Here is a 19,879-nt window from a genome sequence, read left to right as displayed (position 1 = left end):
CTGCTCCTAAAGCAGGAGGTCTACTGTGAATAGACCAAGTTCAGGTCCTCTAACTGATAGTGAGTCTCTATCACTGGGGCCTCAAGAACCAGGAGTCCATCCAAGGCCATGTTTCCTTGGATGGGTAAAAGTTGTCCTCTTTGTGGGCCTGCTCCAATGGACTGTTAAGTGAAGTAGAATGTGACTTTGAGTGACTCTTAACCCCATTTTCAGTTGTAGATTCTCCAGTCTAGAACAGACACTGCAATAAGGCAGGCATCCCAGGTCAAAGGCTGGTACTGCTCTGCCCTTCTCACGTAGAAAGCCTCATCTATTATGCTGTGGGGCAGAATTTGATGCATATGGTTTTGTATTCCATCTTAGTCTGAATCCTGGCTCTGCCACTTCCTAGCTGTGCACCTTCAGTAGGTCACTTAGCCTCTCTCCCTGCTTTGTCTGCAAAATAAGCCACACTTCATAAGGTTGTTGTGTTAAACACGTTATTGTGCGTAACACTCCTCATCCTGAGACAAGCACTGCTGTGTTAGTGTTGTGATCTAGCCTCATGAGGCCTCTTTTTTTTGTTTGTGGTACGAGGGTCTGAACTCTAGTTCTAGCATTGTGCTTGTTAGGCAGGTATGCCCCAGCCCTTTTTGCTTTAGGTATTTTTGGAAAAAGGCCTTCCATTTATGCCCAGGCCAAGTTGAACTGCAATCCTATTTATGCTTCCTGTGTAGCTGGGATGACAGGCATATGCCACCAAGTTCAGCTTTTACTGGTTGAGATGGAGGTCTCATGAACTTTTTGTCCAATCTGGCCTTGAACTGCGATCCTCTTGATCTCTACCTCGAGTAACTAGGATTACAGGTGTGATCACTTCAACCAGTTATGAAGGCCCCTTTCTCAAGTCCCTGGTTGTATTATTTCCCTTAAACCTTAATGAATAAATAGAGAATTAGGGTATATTATCAACTCATGATCTTCAGCCAGGGAACACAATGCCTACATCAGGAATAAAAATATAGCCCACAAAACTTTATCTTCTGGGACCCTGTTTAGAAGCAGGAAAGATTCAAATTCCTAAGACTACATCTATTCTGTCAGCCTGATCATTCCTCCTCATTGTAGGTTAACTGTACTCTCAAGGGCTTGGACTGATAACCTGTTTTGGGAAACATATTTTGGGCTCTCTGATCTATTCCAAGCAGGGCTACATTTGCAAATTAAAATACATGGGCTTTGGGCTTAAGGTGTGGTTCAAGCAGTAGATCGCCCACTTTTCAAGTTTGAAGCCCTGAGTTCAAACTTCAGTCCCATCAAAAAACCAAAAAACAATAGGCCTTGAGACACCCCTTTCACAGTGAAATTACAGAGGGACACCACAGCTATAGGTCAGGGAGATTCAACACTAGTTGACAGGGCACTGAGAAACTAGTTTTATTATCCTGTTTGAAGAAAAATTTTGGCCACAATGGGATAACGGACCCATACTGGAAATTATCACCACACCCCACATACCACTCTTCATCCGTGAACCCAGTCTTACCAAGACCCGGAAAACAAGAGTAATGTAAACATCCATATTCACTTTATTTTTAAACAGTGCGGCATATACCCAAATAGAAGCAGGACTAAGAACCAACATGGGGCTTGCTCAAAGTGATACACCTTAGCCTTCTGACTCCAGAATGTCTCATGATCCAATAGCCATGGGGATGGAGCTACCCCTTGATGGTACACACATTAGGAAGGTCAGTTCCGTCATCTCCCAAAGGAGATGGAGAAAAGACAGCAAAAAGGCAATGAATCCCTGGAATACTGCCCCAGAACCCTTCCAGGGATGGTGTATGAGTGACCACCGTCCACAAGTATGTCAGAAAGAGAGGATTTACAAACAGTGGACTGTGATGGGCAGAAAATTATCCTAGATGATGTGCACCCAGCACCAGGCTATATCTTTCATTAGTATGGAGAGAGCAAACAAAGCCCTCAGAAAAGATGTAAAGACAAAGAGACATTGGTTATACTATTTTCTCGTAATAGAAATGGGGCCATTTCTCACCACTGTTGTAAAATAACTGTAATCAAAACACACATAGGCCTTGTTAATGGAGTTAATAAAAATATGGCAGACTGGAAATCAGAGTAAAAGTACTATTCCAAGAAGGAAGAAGTGGGATAAAGGGAACCATGCTGACAGGCCTTGTAGTTCCATTCTAGGTTATCAGAAAGGAGCCCTAGTGCAGAACTGATAGCAAATGCCCTGATTACTATGTGGGGCTAAGTCAGGGAAAGCCAGGTCAAGCCAAGAAGATGTTAGTGTCTTGAGTGGCTCTTTGAGTTCAAAGATTATCCATATTCTTTGTCTGCTCCAGTCATGTGTAAAACCAAAAAATGTGAAACACTGGAGGAGGACATCTGGTTTTTATTTCTGGGAAATACTGGTATTTCTCATTACAACTCACAATTCGCAGAGGAAAAGAAAAAGTACAGTAGAGAACATGGAAATCCCATCTCCCACTGCAAGGGCATGAAAAATGGTAAGGATATCCAGCTTTGAGGGACAGAAATTGGCAAGATGACAAGATGCCTTGTGGCTAGGGAAGGATTAGAGCCAATAGCCCTTGTGGCCTGAGTTCACCTTCTTAAGGGGAAGTCTCCATGGAATGACCATGATTCCCCACATGGCCAGAAAACCCATCAATCCCACTCATGGGGCAGATGATCAGAGGAGCTGCACTCTTCCCTCCCGAGTAACTGAGGCTGAAGTAGGGCCGGACAGGCCCACAGAAGGTAGCATGTGAAAAAGTAAAGGTGTGACACCTCTCTGTCACGTTGTAGAAGGACACCTCACCAGCATCATAGTCCAAGAAAATCCCCACCCGCTGGAGAGGTGTCCGCAGGGGAAGGGCAGTCATTGGGGAGGTAAGAGCCCAGTATTCTTTCCCATACCACAATGACACTGCCCAGAATCCATTCTGGGGGGCTGAGGTTACTCCACCTTTTCTGCACACTGAGTCTTCACAGACACCTATGGTCCACTTGGCTTTATCTCCCACCTCTACCTCCCAATAATGTCTCCCAGCGATGAAACATGGAGAGCCCAAGACACAGGGAAACAGATTAAACCGCTCAGGGTTGTCAGGCAGGTCCTGTTGGAGGTAACTGTATCGTACTTGTCGAAGATTATCAGAGAGGATCAGGCTGGGGTATGCTGTGTCCGGGTCCAGAGTCACATCCACTGCAGAAACAGAGGGGAGGGTCAGCCTGCAGGCCAGAAAAGTCCACTCAAGAATATTCAGCCTTTCTCCTACCTCTCTGGGAACAAAGCAAGAGCTCCTTGCTAGAAGTTGCATTCACCTTATGATACACCTTAAAATTCACATTTTAAAAATTACTGTGCAATATTAGCTAGTTACCTTCTGTATTGATATAGTGAATGTACTAAAAAAATTTACTTCCACTCTTTTTCTTTTTCATATTAAGTCACGATATCTATTATAAACCAAATCTTAGGCTTTGGTTTTTTTGGAGGGGGGGACAGTACTAGGAACCGAACCCAGAGTTTCACACTTGCTAGGCAATGCTGTCCCATTTGAGCCATGCTCCTAGCTCTTACATGGTCACACCCCAAATCTGAGAGCTTCAGTGGCCAAAAAAAATCAGATTATTACAGACTCTACATGGGCACAGCCAAGTCCTATTGATCTTCTAGGGTCTCTATATCCCCCCCAAAGATATTCTTAACCAGTCCCTGCTATTATAATCTTCTTGATTTTTAAATATAAACCTGTTAATCAGGCATATTCTCTCTGGTATTTAGATTACTGCTTCTTGTGGTGTCTTCCTACTTCATTTCTCTCATTTCCTCCTCTCATCTTGTACAGGAGAGGACTGCCAGTAATCAAAACCCAATCAGGCTAAATTATTTTCACGAAATGGTTCACAACAGGCTGAAAGAGAACCCTTGATTCTTGTTTCAATAATCTGTCCACAATAGACTCCTATCTGTTCCTTCTTAAGCTCTTTTTTCTTTTCCCTTTTTTTTTGGGGGGGGGAGGGAAGAATGCTAGGGATTAAATGCAGGGTCTCTTACTCTCTACTACTGAGCTACATACACACTCTGCTCCAATCTATCCCTTTCTTCTGTCGTGGGTGTACCTCTCATCTCAAACCAGACCATGTAAACTCCAAGGGTAGGATGGTGTCTCATACTCTTTGTTCTCTGTATAAAATTAGACTGTGTAAGATATAAGCAAGATAAATCAGTTAATGCTTATTTAAAGAATCAAATATGGATCATAGGCAGTGGGACCCAATGAAAGAACAGCTATTGTTAAGTAGAGCTGTTTCTCTTCATCAAGAGGATTCCATACAACATAAGGTGTAAACACCTTACACTTGGAAACTCGGGTCTGAAATCAGAGATTTACCTGTCTCTCTGAATCATTAGGTGAAGATGGTTATCTAGGGGAGGGAGGGTTTCAACCTCTGCCCAGAGTGATGTGACAATCAGGATACCTAGACTCTCTGGCACTCAATAAGAGCTGAACACAATCATTGTTATGCATCATAGTAACGCGGTGCCCCTGGGTCTAGAAGGCAGGCAGTGTGCCCAGTAGAACTGCTCCACTTGGGAAAACTATGTTTCTACTCTACAACCCTTCATAACAACCAGAGACTGACTTTTCTCTTATGACTTTAGCTCTGAAGCACTTCAAGTAGAAAATATATTATAAATACCACAGAAATAACCAGAGGATTGTTGCTGTGTGCCATTTCTACATATGTAATTTAAAGAATTCTAACTAAGACAATTGTTAAATCATTCACAATGGTAGTTAGGTTTACAAGAACTTGTTATTCCCTTCCTGTACGTAGTTTTGTCTTCTACCAACCTACCTGAGTATAATTGAGCCTCTCTCAATTCTGAAAGAACAAAAGAGAAGAGAAGTTATGGAAGTCATGTGAATGTTCCCAAGAAATACGTAACTGACAGAGCTTTGGTTAGTCGTCATAAAGCAGTGGTCTCCACTAAAAGTTTCAGAACCCATGTCAGTCATGCACTGATTTCTTCATACAATATATGACTCCATCATTCACTTAGATTGTAAAAAAGAGAGACTGGAAACCACCTTGGGAAGAAGGATAACCACATGCCGAGACTGGCAGAATATTATATCAAACTGAGCCAAGATAAAAAAAATAACTCTATGGTCCAGCAGGCCAGCTGGCTCTGCAGAGGACAACACAGAGCCCAATGTCATATACAGCTCTTAACTTTCATAAAGCTCTAGAGACTGGGTGGTTCAAGTGATACTCACTGCACTCCAAGGCAAACAACACTTACATGGTACATTACAGTGAACAGGGCATTTTTACATCTGAGCCTTTTAAGCAGCAAAAGAAGAGTAGAAGTAAATGAGAGCCAGATCAAGGAAGCCACATATGAACTAACCGCTTCTGGTATTATGCCTTATATTAAGTGGATTTCTAGCTAGGGCATGGTGGCACATGCCTGTAAATTCCAGCACTTGGGAGGCTGAAGCAAGAGGATCTCCTCCCCATTTGTCTTGTTTGTGGAGGTTTTATGCGTATTTCCTCCCCCTACATTGCTAGATGACAAAGAAAAAGTATGTATTTGAGAAGATGCAATAAAGTACTCAGCATACACAATAAAGGAAATTATTATGGGGTTTGCAATTCTTTTTTTTTTTTTTGGTACTGGAGTTTGAAATCACGGCCTCATCCTTGCTAGCTAGGCAGGTGCTTTACCACTATGAGCCATTCCACCAGTCCTGAGGGTTTGTAATTTGTAATAAATAAGGAAACAGTTTACTATGTCTTATAAGGATTTCAGCTCCATCAGAATTCTTAGGAATTTACTTTGGAATTTAGTATATGGCCAATGCCATAAGCAGAAATTTTTAGATATGGAAAAACTTCCCCAAAATGATGAGAAAACTTTATTTAATAAACATAAATATAGGGTTTAAGATGCATCAGGCTCCATTCTAAAGCCTTCAGAAATGGTAAAGGTAAACCTTAATTAACCTTATAACCTTTCTGAGGTAAGAACTACCATTTTCCAGACAAGGAAACACTGTAGAATTGTAATTGGTAGGGCTGGGTCAGAGCCCCACAGCCTGATTTCTGAATGCTGGCTTCTAAATACCTTCTTGGAGGTGCTATCTCAGTCATCGTATTCATTTCTCCTGGCTACTTGGCACCTGTGCCCACAAGCAGTAGGAACTCAGTTAATTACGACTGTAAATACTGGCTCAAGTGAAATGTAGCCAGGATAGTCTCTGCTGATTCTCTTTATTTTCCAATTTAAGAGATATTTAAATAATTAAACTAATTCTGGATGTAATTAACAGACTTCAAATGAGAACAAGAGGCTATTAATTGAAAAATTAGCAAGACAAAGAGGAATAGTGGCATATCTCCATAATCAGCACTCATGTAGCTGAGGCAGGAGGACTGAAAGTTTGAGGTTAGTCTGGGTTACACAGCAAGACCCTGTCTCAAAAAAAAAGATGTGAAACATTAAGGAAGATCTGGCCAATAGGCATCACTTGTCAAATTTTCCCACATTTTTAATACAGATACTCTTTTTCCCAACCAAGTCCAACATCAAAAGCCCAGCAGGCAAGTAAATTTACCTTGGATTTTTTCCATATCAGACTGCATTTTTTCTAAGGAGAGAAAAGAAGACACTCAATTTATATGGCTCTCTCTGGCTGGAATATATGTATCTTTAGTTGATATACATATATTCAGAATATAAACCCATTTCCTTTCATGACCCCTCTCCTCATATTACCTGTGAATTGCTTCAGACTCTCTGTCAAGAACAGACATTTTTGGGCAAAAATGTGGATTTTCTCTTGTAGATCTGGAGGTGTGATCCAGGGCTCAGGAATCCTGATTCTTTCAGCCCTAAATTTAAAAAATATATGTGAATCCCTTTCCCCAATTTCATAACCTTCTTGGTACCAGGATAGGGCCTGGACTAAACAATCCAGGGGATAGATCTCCTGGACAGGTGGTTTTAGAACCAGCTTTTATAGTCTTCCACATCTACTCCTAGACTATAATCATCCAATCAGAACAAAGGAGATAATCTTGCTTATTTCATTTCCCCCAAAGCAGACAGCTCATGAGTTCACAAATAGCAAGTCTTTAAAGAGGTTTACTGAGTTAAATTGAATTGAGGCTAACCTTGCCAGAAAGCACTAGATTCCATGACAAAGTCCTTGATATTTATGGTAAGCGACTGTCTAGAATCTTCAGGTTCCCAAACATGGAGAGAATGACATCTTTAAACGGACAGGCACACTGTGGGAGATGACACCTGATTTCCTCACCTCCACAAGGGAATTTGTAGCAAACACTGTTTAGTAACCTACCCAATACTCCTCTCACCTTCCAAATTTTATGGTTCATGGCTGGCTAGTCTTTTTTATAGACAGATGTGATCCTGTGACTGAGTTCTGGCTAATGAGAAGAAGTATCTCACAAGGGGTGTGTGTATGGAGAGAGTATCTCACAGTACTCTGAAAAATCTGCTTAAAAAGGAATGTGGTAAGACTCATCTCCTTTCTCCTGGCAGGCACTCTAGCAGCTGTCTTGGTGTAAATGAGGACCATACCTTAGGGATGTTAAAACAGTGAATGGGAAGTCTTTGAGGTTCACTGAATAATTGGAGCCACCGTATCAGCCCAGAGCTACTTACCTACCATTTCTTTCTTTCTTTCTTTTTATGTTTAAGCCTTAAGCCAATGAAATTTTGGGTTTCCTATCTTGTATGGCCAAACCTAGTACTTACTGCCACACACTGCTAGGGTCTGAAGGATTTATCCCCCATGTTAGGTCAGAAATAGACTGGCATAAAAAAGTAGCAAGCAGAGGTACTATTTTCTTGGGTCATCTGGCTGGGACTAGGACAAGCTCCAACTTACCACCATCTAAGGACCCTTAAGAATAGCAATTCTGGGCTGGTGGAGTGGCTCAAGCAGTAAGAATGCTTGCCTAGCAAGGGCGAGGCCCTGAGTTCAAACCCCAGTGCTGCCAAAAAAAAAAAAAACGAACAGCAATTCTATCATCATGATTTTATCTCCAAAGATCTGCCAGCCAATCTATCCCTTCTATGAGGCCTCTTCTATCAACTCAAATACTCCCATATAGTCAAACTATATCTTCCTCTAGAGGATTTTCACCATTCAGGATTTTAATCAACTTCCAAGTCCATCTAGTACCCTCAAAGTCAGTCAGTTTCCACCCCAGAGGCACTCTTTACAAAACATTATCTTCCCAAGGCCTATCTCATTTGCTCATGTGATCTATCCTGCAAATACAACTCTGCCCAAGCTTCTTGCCCCCTTCAAGTTCTCCCTTTTCCAATCTTGTTCCAACACCTATGGAGCTCTTCCTTTTTTCTTCCCTTTGGTACAGGCCTTGCTCATGGTAAACAAGTGCTCTACCACTGAGCTACAGTCCCATCCCTCCTCACTTTCCATTTGATGGTATAATAGAGAAATAACAGGAATAAGACCCAGAATCCAGGTAGGTCATTAGTAATTACAGAACTCCAGGATGATCATATCTTCCTTAGGCCTTATATCCCATTATAGAAAACTCCTTGTTCTCACCACTAAACCACTGGCACCCTCTATACTGAACCACTACTCTACCCCAACTCCACAATTTGTCAATATTTCCTAAGTTTTCCTGAGAAGAGCTGAAGTTCAGCTAGCTCCTTGTGCACCAGTGACTCTCTTCAAGGACAGGCAGCAATTCAATAATCTGTCCAGCAAACCCTGATCTCCTTTCAGGATTTACAAATGTGAGTGAGACCATCTTCTTAGGCTTGATTTAAGACTATACGCAGAGAAAACTGTACCTGCTCAATGTGTCCCCGATGTCCTACAAGAAAAAGGAAAAAAGATAACTATGAGAAGTTAGTCGACTTCATAATGTTTTTCATAAATGTCCCTTGTAAACTCAACTATCCCCCCCCACATCCTGTAGAAAAAACAGGGAAATGAACTACTGTCTCAAGAAGCTACAAATCAGGCAAATAAACTGGAATTTATTATAACCAAAAACCTACCCTTCAACTAGCCATCTACTACCTTCTTTTCTTTCTATTGTGAAGTAATTTGAAATATACAAAATAGGCGCTAGTACAAAAATCTCCCGTATATGCTTTTCCTAGATTTTCCACTTTTTACTATTTAATAGTTCCCTAATTTTTTATCTTTCTCCTCATATATTATGACATATGTATCTTCAAAATCATTTGAGGCCATTGTTTACCTTCTATTCCTTTTTATGACCAAGTGCAGTTCCTAAGAACAAGATTTTCTTACCTAACTGCAGCAGTTACTAAAATTTAGACAAATGATGACACACTTATCTCACCCATTGTCCATATTCTAATTTAATCAATTGTCTTAATGATATTCTTCTCAGCTATCCCAACCACACTCCCAGGTAATTCAGGATCATTTACTGCATTTAGTTACTATAACTAGTAATTCTAATCCACTGACTAGAACAGTTCCTCAGCCCTGACTATCTTTCATGGCAATCACATTGTTTGATACAAGTCATTTATTTTATATAATGTCCTTCCATGTTTGGTTAGACATTTCTCTCATAATTAAACTCAGGGCGTGCAATTCTTGACTAGCATATATTGTGTTCTTCCAGAGGTACATATTTGTTCCTTATTGAAAAAAACTGATTTTGGTCTTTGTATAGTTACCATTTTCCTTTTGTGATTAGTAAGTAACCTGGGATACTTTTAACTCTGATCAAACTTAGATATGTCATCCACTGACAATTCTTGTCTAAATTAAGTTTTATTTTGATGGTTGCCCAAAGGTCATTTGCTAACCTCAAAATTTCTTCTACATTAATGAGTTGACATTCTATTGGAAGAACTTTCTCCTCTTCTTTACTATTACTATGGACTCACAGATCCTTATTTTATTCAATGGGTAATAATCTGTACCTGTTCTTATTTATTTTAGTGGTCAAAAAGTTGGGAGACTTGGCCAGAGTCCTTGTCACTCCCTCTTGTCCCCGCCCATCTCACTGTCCCCACCCCCATTATTTTGTTATCCTTCTAGTTTCCTTTGCAAAAATAGCTGATGTTTTTTTCCAATTTCTACTTCTTCATTACACAAAAACTATTATACTCTGGATCTGACATTTTGATCCTGGAAACCATTCCATATGATTTCATTGTTATCTTGTTCCTTTTCATAGTTGCATGGTATTTTTGTGTAATATGCATAAATAATTGACCAAATCAATCTTCGAGGTTTGGAAGTCAGACTATTTCGAATATTTTGCACTTAAATATTGTAGCAAGTAATACTGCTGTATGTTTATTTATTTAATTTTTTTTGTGTGTGTGGTGATACTGGCATTTGAACTCAAGGCTTCATGTTGCTAGGTAGGTGCTCTACCACTTGAGTTACTCCACCAGCACTGCTGTGTATTTTCAAACTTAGGTCTATCTTTAAGGTAAATTCTTAAAAGGATGTTTGATTAAATCTAACTGTATATATGTGTATGTACTGCCAAACTCTCTTACTAAAGTTTCACAATTTTACATTTCCGCCAGCATTAAGTGTCTCCCCCACATTTTTGCTAACTATGTGTCATATTAAAAAAATAAAATAGCAACAAAAGCTTTGTTATTCTAACTAGTAAGAGGACCTTAGTGTAGTTTATCTAAGTATAGTTAAGTATTTTTTCATATGCTCAGGGTCAATTTTATATGCCTCTGCAACTTGCCTATTTTTGTCTTCTGCCTACTTTCCTACAAAACTTTTTATAAGTTCTTTATATATTAGGAGTATCATATTATTTATGGTATTTGTTGCAAATATCTTCTTTGAATTTGATGACTTCTGACTAGTTCCAATGTGTGTGCATTTTTTTCCCTTGTGCTAATGCTGACTGCTTTAATTATACACCCCAGCTCCTCTTCCTCATTTTATTCCAGCTATTTGCTTGCTTTTCTGTCTTAACTGTACTATCAATTTGTCTAGATCCAGGGTGGGGGGGCGGAAGGTTTCTTTTTAATTCAAATTTTATGAATTTTAAAAACTGACAACTCAATGCTAAGATGTTATAACCAAGAATAAGGGATATCTTTTCTATTTGGTCAAGTCTATTTTGTGTCTGTCAGGGTGTTTACCACACAGACTTTTGTACATTTCTTTTAAATTTATTCCCAACAATTTTTTTTGGAATTGGAAACGGGGTGTTTTCTCCTAATGTATCTCCTAATGACTGTTATCTGTACATATAAAAAGAGCTGATTTCTGTATGTTAACTTCTTTCTTACTTCTTATACCTCTACTTGTTTTCTCTTGTCCCTGTGAATTGGTTAAAACCTCCATTACAATGTTAAATACAGGTAGGTTATAGTGAGCATTTTCCCTTTTTTCTGACCTCAGAAGGAATGCCTCCAGTATTTCCCCACTCTGATAGAGCTTGCTTTTCCAAAGACTTTTACCATACCCCCTCTTGGGTAATCACCAAGACCGCCCTCCCCCCTCAACTAAGTCCAAGATCTTCTTTTTTTCTCTACTTTCCTCACCACTTTGGTGAGGCTTTGGTGTCATGATTCAACTAGTTAAAAATACTCTAATACCTTCCGCTTAACAATGTTTTAAAACCTTAAGTATGGTGCTTGCTTTGGCAACAGATGTGCTCAAATTGGAACCACACAGAAAAGATTATCATGGTACCTGCATAAGGATAACACACAAGTTTGTGAAGTTTTACATTTTTAATATTCTCAATGGTGCTATTTACAGTAGCCCAAACAAGGAAACAGAGTAAATGCCCATTAACTGATGAAAACACAAAATGTAATATATACCCATACAATGGAATATCACTCAAGTATAATGGAAATGAATTACTAATATGTGTTATAGTATGGATAAACCTTGGAAAAAAAAATCATGATTAAGTGAAGGAAGCCAGACGCAAAAAGGCAACATACATGATTTTACTTATAACAAATATCCAGACTACATAAATCCATAGAGCCACAGTTGAAGGTTAGAAGGAAATGAAGAGTAACTGTTTAATGGTACAGGGTTTTCTTTTGGGGTGAGGAAAGTGTTCTGGATGTAGATAGTAGTTGATAACTGAACCACATTTGCACTTTTTGTATACTTTGAAATGGTAAAATTTATGTTCCATACATTTTACAATAAGAAAGTTTTTAAATATCTTCAAACCAGCACTGATGGAGAGGCTCAAGGGGTAAAGCGTCTGCCTACCAAGCGTGACCCTGAGTTCAAACCTCAGTACCAACCAAAAAAAAAAAAAAAGAAACCTCAAATCTAGGGCTGGAGGTGTGACTCGAGAGTAGAACACCTGCCTAGTAAGCATGAAGCCCTGCATTCAAATCCCAATAACAACAACAAAAAAATCCCTGAAATCTATCTTGCAGAAAACCCCAACCCTGCTGGGTATAGTGGCTTATACCTATAATTTCAGCTACTCAGGAGGCAGAGACCGAGAGGACTGATTTGAGGCCAGCAGGGACAAAAGAAGAGCTCCATTTCAGTGAAAAAGCTGGGCATGATGGCATATGCCTATAATCCCAGCAACATGACATCAACTGCATTAGTCTGTTGCCTACTCCCTCCTTCCTGAAACATTCTTCAGTCATTCTGCCCCTCCAGTCTATTGTTCTCTTTGAAATTCTTCCCCTCTCTGACAATTAGTGAGGTTCACTAAGATTCAAGCTGCCTTCTCTTATTCTAAAGCAATGAGTCAGTAAACTTTTTCTTAAAGGGTCAGACAGAAAATATTTTATGCTCATGACCCTTACAGTAGTAAGGTACTCCACACTGATATTTAGGTGGAAAAACAATGATCGATTCGCATACAAATGTCGCAATAAAAATGTATGGAGAACTGGAGGTGTGGCTCAAGCAGCAGAGAATCTGCCTAGCAAGTGTAGCTCTGAGTTCATACTCAAGTTACTCCCCTCCCCCTCAAAAAAGGACACTGAATTTGAATTTTATGTAATTTCACCTATCACAAAATACATTGCTCTGATTTTTTTCCAAACATATTAAAATGTAAGAACCTTACTTAGGTCCTAGAACATAACAAATGGTGAGCCATAATTTGCTGAACTTTTTGGCCTATCTCATCAACCTCTTGCTTTTTTTTTTGAGATAGGGTCTTTCTGTGCACCTTAGTTTGGCTTCTAATTCACTATCTAACCCCAGGCTGGCCTCAAACTTGTGATCCTCCTGCTCAACTGCTGGGATGATGAGCACAAATCACCATGCCTGGCACTTACCATCCCTTTTTAATGGCACTTACCAACACCTGTGACAATTGTTCACTTGCTGTCTAATCTCCAGATTAGAATATAACTCAGGAAAACTTATTCTCCCACCACTTAATCCCAGTGCCTGACCCAGAGCAGACGACTAGTGTGTGCTGAATGAACTCAGAGCACATGGGCAGCAGCTCATCTGCTCTGGTATTCCTGGGCTACATCTACTGCAGCTCTCTCTTAGACTTCCAGGGCTAAATCACAGGCCTGCTCAGGCCTGACCACATCTGCTCAAGGGCTTCTTTTGTGGATGTGGTAATGTACATGTGTATGCCAAAATTACAGGATAATGGAATGAAGAGGGTCTTTAAATGATATGTGGTCCATGCCCCTCATGTCACAAGCAAATGAAATCAGAGGACCCAAGAGGTCAACAACTTTGCCTGTCACCAAACCACTTATCCATACAGAAGGGGCCCAGACACCAGGTTTTCCTTTCACCCTTTCCATGAGACAGTGCAACTGATAATCCAAGTTGTGTCAATCACAACTCGTAATGTATATTTTCCTTCCAACACACCTAATACAGAGCGTGACAAGGCCTTGCTACTTCCACAGTGTTAACAAGAAGACAGGGTCCTGGATACTATTTGGCAAAGGAAGAGGGAGGCTATTTTTAGTGGGAGCTGTCTAGGCAGGGCTCTTGAGGCCTTACCTGCAGGAGTTCCCTGGTGGGCTGCTGCTGCTTCTCTTCTAGCTGGGCAATTAGGCTGCTGAGGTGGGAGATGTTGCAGGAGAACTGGGTGATGGCACCATTGATACTGTTGTAAATGGCCAAGTCTAGCTCTTCAAGACGGGCCAGGAGACGATATTCATGCTCCTTCAAGGAATGATACAACTGCTCAAACTCCCAAACAATCTTCTCTCTCTCCATCTGGGTCAGGCTCTGTACAGATTACAAGCAAGGGCAGTGAAGAAAGATTCACTTCTAGAGCACTCCATAATTCTCCTCTGACAACCTACCTAAGACCTCACCATTTCATCCAAGGATGTTAAAGTACCCATTTACCCATTATTTCCAGTCTTTTCTGACTAATACATAAAGACCAGAAACTGAGTCATCCTAGTGATAATTAAGACACAGTCCCTTTCCTTAAGGAACTCAGTCAAATCAGTCAGATTCACGTCATACACAGTCATGGATGGGTATGGACATGGTGACAGCCTGTAGTGAGGGAAGCTGGTAGTCTTGATAGAAGCTGTGTTCACACAAGGTCTTATAGAAAAAACAGAAATTACCAAGTAAGCATGAGTGGAAGGGCTTTCCAGGCAGAAGACATGGCACAGACAACAAAGTGGGGAGAGAAGGCAAATGGTTTTGTCTGGTTAGAGTACATGAGTATCGAAGTAAGAGGCCAGAAAAAGTAAGTAGAGACCAGATCACATCTTACCAAGCAGGCAAAGGAGCAAGGACTTTATTGCAACTGAGAGCCATGAAAGACTGTCACATAAAAAGGTGACATGGTCAGATATGTGTCCTGTGGAGAATGGTTTGGAGTATCAAGAACAATTTTTTAGACCAGCTCTTCATACACAATCTATGTCCTCTATCTGGCTTTCAGAGATGCTCCCCAACTACCCTGTCTCATGGGGATGGGAAAGATGGTTTCTCTATGGTTCCCTCTTGGTGCTGACTTGGTTTTCACAACTTATCTGTCCTTCCTTCTTGACCTCTGCCCGCCAGTCAGTATACACATAAAATTTTTTTTTTTTAAACCTAAATAAGGGGTCAGAGGCCTGGCATTGTGGCACATGCCTGAAATCCCAGCACCTGGAAGGCTGAGAGGCAGGAGGATTTTGAGACCCTGTCTCAAAATAAATAAATAGGAGGAATGGCTCAAATGGTAAAGGTCCTTCCTAACACAGGGCCCTGAGTTCAAACCCTAGTACCACAACCCCCACCAAATGAAAGAAAGAAAGAAATCCAAGCTAGAGTAGTTACCAGAATAAATAAGTGGTCAGAAAACATCTTGGAGATGTAAAAATAAAGTTTATTGGAACCATGTGGTACCCATTCACTTAAGTATTGGATATGGCTGTGTTTTTGATACAATAGCAGAGGTCATTAACTGTGACATAACCCATATAAGTCCAGATAGTAAAAAATATTTACTATCTGGCCCTTTTCAGAAAGCTTGACAACACCTGTTCTATGCACAACTGCTCCTGGGAGCCTTCTTCCACTGAGTATTCCTCCATTTGCCCTTCTTAGGCACTCATTGTGCAACTTAGTAATGTACACACACCTCGGTTTATAGATCCTTTCCTTAAACTTGTACCTCTTCTCAGCTGGGTAAATCTTCCAAAGACACAAACTACAAAATGTAATCTTAGAAATACAAAATTAGAGCTGAAAGAAACCCTGAGGTGTTCAACTAACTCAGTGTTTCGCAAAGGGGGTGCTATTTGTATCTTGGTAGGAACACTTCTGCCTGGCATGGGTCTATCTTAGCATCCCTCACCCATCCTTCCTAATCACTCTATTCCTCAAGGAAAAAACCCACATACCATTCATTAGAGGGAAGGAAAGGGTGATACTAGCCTGCCGAAGAACCACAAATCTAGTCCAACCTATCCATTTCACAGATGAAGAAATTAAAGCCCAGAACTGGTGGTCTCTCCCCTTTAACCATTCCCCCTCCCCCTCTCCTGCACAGAGGACATTGTTGTATGCATAATGGTTTCAGTCTACTTAGTCTCACTCAGAAGAGTCCTCATCCATCAAACTTTAAGCAAGCGGAAGTGAGGTCTCAGGGAACTGTGTGAGCAGAGCAAGTGGTGGGACCTAAAGGAATGAGTTCCAGGTCCAGAAGTTCATTACTACTGCCTGGCCAGACAAGATTTCTCACAAGATTATCTTGGACAATACTATTCTAGAACTTTACTTTTCAGATGCAAATACTCTAAAGGGTAGTAATTTAAAATAGTTTATTTATTGTTCAAAACTTTTTAAACATGTAGGTAGTGGATATACAGGTATATATAAGACTCTAATTTGGGAGGGGGACTTTATCCCCCACCTCCATTCCCCTATCAGAATTAGTACATCAGTCACTTTTAAGGCTTTAGGATACTGGAGAAAGAAAACAGAGTGAAAAATTCAGAATTTTCAGAATTGTAGCACTGTCAAGAGAGTAACACTCCTAGGCAGTGTTATCTGTAAATTCCCGCAACACTTACCAAGAGTTCAGCACGTGCCTGCTCCCCCTGGGCCCGACGTCTCTTCTTTAAGTCTTTCACTCTTTTTAGATGGTCCAGCTGGTTCTGGATTTGTTCCTGAAGAAAGCAGAATAGTTGGGCAGTTCAAGATTAGATACATATTAGCATTGGCTTGGATCTTCTGCTTATCACACATGGAACCCAGATTTCTGATACAGAGGGCCTTGTGAGGGTCTGTCCTCGGGTCATATGGCCATCCATGAGAGAAAAACCCTGAGACACAGGGAGCCACCACAGTTCTCCTTTGGCAACTTGTGCTTCTTAAACAATAAGTAACCTACCACTCACAGGAAGAATGCTGCAAGGCTTTGCAGAAAGGTGGCTGGACTAGGAGGCTTAGTTAAGTTGCGGCTCTTCCACAGAGATGTACAGAGAAAATGACTTTTCCGTACATGTGTGGCATGTATACACTAACTTGCCAGCCTACTAGAGAGTTATCACCAGGGTGAGTGAAATGACACAGTTGTAAGCCCTACAAATGCTAAGTGATTGATCATGCTTGGACACACATTTAAACATAAACACAAACGTGCATATATTCCTGCAGGCCTCAAAATACAAAAAAAAAACCCCAAAACCCAGCATCATGTACTCAGTGAATGTCACCTTATAAGTACTTTATATATGCAATACTTTTTTTTTCCTTGTTACTGTTTAGCTGTGCCAGGGTGCTTGCTCAACAGTTCACTAAGGCCTCTGCCTGTCATATGATTTCACTTAATCTTCATAATAACTGTGTTATCTCCTGAGTCTCAGTGGTTAAATTGTTTACTCAAGCAGTAAAGAGCTGTTCTTTTCCACTATCTTCTAGAACAGGAGGGTTACAGGGAAGTGCTGGGGGAAATGCTTACAGACCAAGTGCTGGTCACTGCTTGATGTGTATACAGCCAATCAACATCTGAGTGTGTTTTGTGTGGTATCTGGGAAATGGGAGTACGATGATCTCAGATACTTGTCGATGTGTATGTGGTTTTATGTACATCTCTTTTGTCAACACAGGGTCTCCAAGCGGTCTTTATGCACAACGGTCAGGCGAGACAGAGGAGGCACAGGAAACGGGAGTGGGGTGGGGAGACAACTGGCTTCCTCGACAGCTACAGGTTTTCCTCCTAAATCTGAGTGCGGGGACTCAGTAGTAGACAGAGAGGAAATGACGGCTGTGAACCACACGTCCGGCTCAGCCATTTTCTAGGCGGAAAAAGGGAAGCCCCTTTGGCTCCCTCCTCCCTTTGTCCGACTCGCGCTCCTGCCCCTCCCGCTCCGCTCGCTCCGCGCGCCGGGCCCTCACCTTGAAGCCCTCCACCGCCTCCTCGAGCGGCAGCACACTGTGGCCGCGGTGCTCGCGGGAGCGGTCGCACACCACGCAGATGGGCATCTGGTCCTCCTCGCAGTACAGCTTCAGGGGCTCACGGTGCTTCTCACACACGCCCATCTCGCCGCCGGGCCCCGACGGCCGCTCGGTGCGCAGCTGCTTCACCAGCTGGGTCACGTTGGCCAGGTGCCGGTTGGGCCGCATGTGCCGCTGCGGGAAGGTCTCCCGGCACTGCGGGCACGACACGTTAGTCTCCGCGGCGCCCCAGCAGCGGGCGAGGCAGGCGCAACAGATGTTGTGGCCACAGTCGAGCATCATGGGTTCGACGAAGTACTGCAGGCACACGGGGCAGGTGGTCTCCTGCTGCAGGCACTCGGCCACGCTCCCGGAGGCCATGGCGCGGGCCCGCGGGGGCGCACGGGCATGGGCCCCGGCGCCGAGCTCTGCGGGGAGCTCAACTCTCACTGTTCCCTGCCCGCTTCTCTGTTCCTCGGCGGCGCGGGAAGACAAGCGGGACGGACCGAGGGCGGCGCCTCTCGGGCCCGGGTCCCAGACGCGCCCGCGCGCCGGAGTCCCCGGTTGGCCAGGCCGCTCCCTGTGTCGCGGAACTCCGCCGAGCGAACGCGGGAATACTGCGGCCCTACCGAGCCCAGCGGCTAAGTTGGGGTGGGGGATGGGGGCAGGAAAGGGGCGCCGCGGGTCAGGCTCACAGGGCCAGGCGCGCAGGGCGCGCAAGACAACGTGGCCGCGTCGGAACGGATCCCCGCGGCCGCGTAGACCCCACCCCGGCGCGAGCGGAAGAGGCGGCTCGGGGGGGCGGGGCTTGGCCCGTCGTGCGACGCGATTTCTTGGCCTCCGGGCCGGAGCGCTTCCTCCCCCAGAGGGCTGGGAGGCCCCGTCGGCCGTCTTTGGGCGGGACGTCCGGGCGTTGGGACGTCCGGGCGTTAGAGTCCCGGGAACCTGTTTCAGGAGCTGGTGGTGTCCGCGGCGGTTACAGGACATCCCCTGGTCCCGGCCAACCTCCAATCTCCGGCTGAGCTTGGACCCCTACTCTTTCGTTGGGTTCCTTTTGGTACCCAGGCCTTAGCCCCTGTGCAAGAAAGATGGCTTTGTGTGGGTTCTGGGACGCTCAGACCTCTGGCCTCCCCTTGCGCAGATGAGCCCCACCCGGTACGTGAGGCACTTACAATTTTTTTTTTTTTCTGTGGGGCAGAAACTGAGAAGTCAAGTTTTACCACTAAACTTCCAACTCTTTTATGTTGGTCCTTCATCTCTGACATGGCATTTCCTATTTTCATTTGGGATTTTTCTCGATTTTGTTCTTGATATGAGCAAGAAGGGCTTCTGTTTCCAGGAAATCATTGTAGAAGGTTCTGCTCTGGTCCTTTTCCCCATAGGGAAGCAACGAAATGGAGTTGCCAACTCCACACCTACATCCTCCTCTGAACCACACTCTTATTCCTTGAAATTCCAGGCCTTAGCACACTTCCAGTAAAATGGAGAGTGCTTGGGCAATACTTTCGTCTTAGTTAAAGATGAAGTCAAAATTGAAGTTTGGAGAGTTAAACATACTTCTAGAATTTTGCTCCAAAAAGGAGTAGTAAGTATTGCAGAACTTTATAAAATGAGGTTACTCACCATCTCCTCATTTTAGGAATGTGGACCTGGGATCTGGTTTGTTTTCAGGATTGGTGGTGTTGGCAATAATGGCACCGATAGGTTTCAGTTCTTACTGCACCCTTAAGCTTCTGTTTTCCAGGGTCATGGTCCTGCCTCAAGTCTAGCTTGAATCCTCCTTCTGCCCCAACTGCCAATCATCATGAACCATAAGATCCTAACCAATCAGATCATGCCGAGTCTAACTGAGGGTTATTTAAGCCCCTGCCCTTCCTGCTTCTCTCTCTGTTGGCTCTCTCCTTCTCTTACCCGGCAATAAAGAATCTCTTGGCCAGTTCACTCCTCTCCACGTGGTCACT

General features: G+C 42.8%; 1 protein-coding gene and 1 non-coding gene across 2 annotated transcripts; one reads left to right on the top strand and one right to left on the bottom strand.

Moving 5' to 3' along the window:
* Positions 1-1,545: 1,545 nt before the first annotated feature.
* On the bottom strand, positions 1,546-18,699 carry Trim27 (tripartite motif containing 27). Its single transcript, XM_020163171.2, has 8 exons — positions 17,880-18,699; positions 16,553-16,648; positions 14,028-14,258; positions 8,885-8,907; positions 6,806-6,921; positions 6,645-6,677; positions 4,882-4,908; positions 1,546-3,220 (listed from the first exon to the last, which is right to left on the bottom strand). The coding sequence occupies exons 1-8, from the start codon at positions 18,297-18,299 to the stop codon at positions 2,625-2,627; spliced, it is 1,542 nt and encodes a 513-aa protein (XP_020018760.1). The 5' UTR covers positions 18,300-18,699; the 3' UTR covers positions 1,546-2,624.
* LOC141426068 (U6 spliceosomal RNA) lies at positions 11,696-11,798 on the top strand. The gene has a single exon (XR_012451176.1). It is a non-coding gene; the product is annotated as a U6 spliceosomal RNA (small nuclear RNA).
* Positions 18,700-19,879: the final 1,180 nt, after the last annotated feature.

The sequence above is a fragment of the Castor canadensis genome, chromosome 8, assembly GCF_047511655.1.
Source record: "Castor canadensis chromosome 8, mCasCan1.hap1v2, whole genome shotgun sequence".
NCBI lineage: Eukaryota > Metazoa > Chordata > Mammalia > Rodentia > Castoridae > Castor > Castor canadensis.
Note: the sequence above shows the minus strand (reverse complement) of the source record. Positions and strands in the feature narration are given on the sequence as shown.

What these genes read in the sequence shown, in the direction of transcription:
- Trim27 (XM_020163171.2), bottom strand. Translation starts at nt 18,299, where the DNA reads ATGGCCTCCGGGAGCGTGGCCGAGTGCCTGCAGCAGGAGACCACCTGC. An exon ending in GAGTCTGAAGCAATTCACAG is followed by an intron (nt 6,678 to 6,805) that starts GTAATATGAGGA and finishes TTCTCTCCTTAG; the next exon opens with AAAAAATGCAGTCTGATATG. An exon ending in TGATATGGAAAAAATCCAAG is followed by an intron (nt 4,909 to 6,644) that starts GTAAATTTACTT and finishes TTGTTCTTTCAG; the next exon opens with AATTGAGAGAGGCTCAATTA.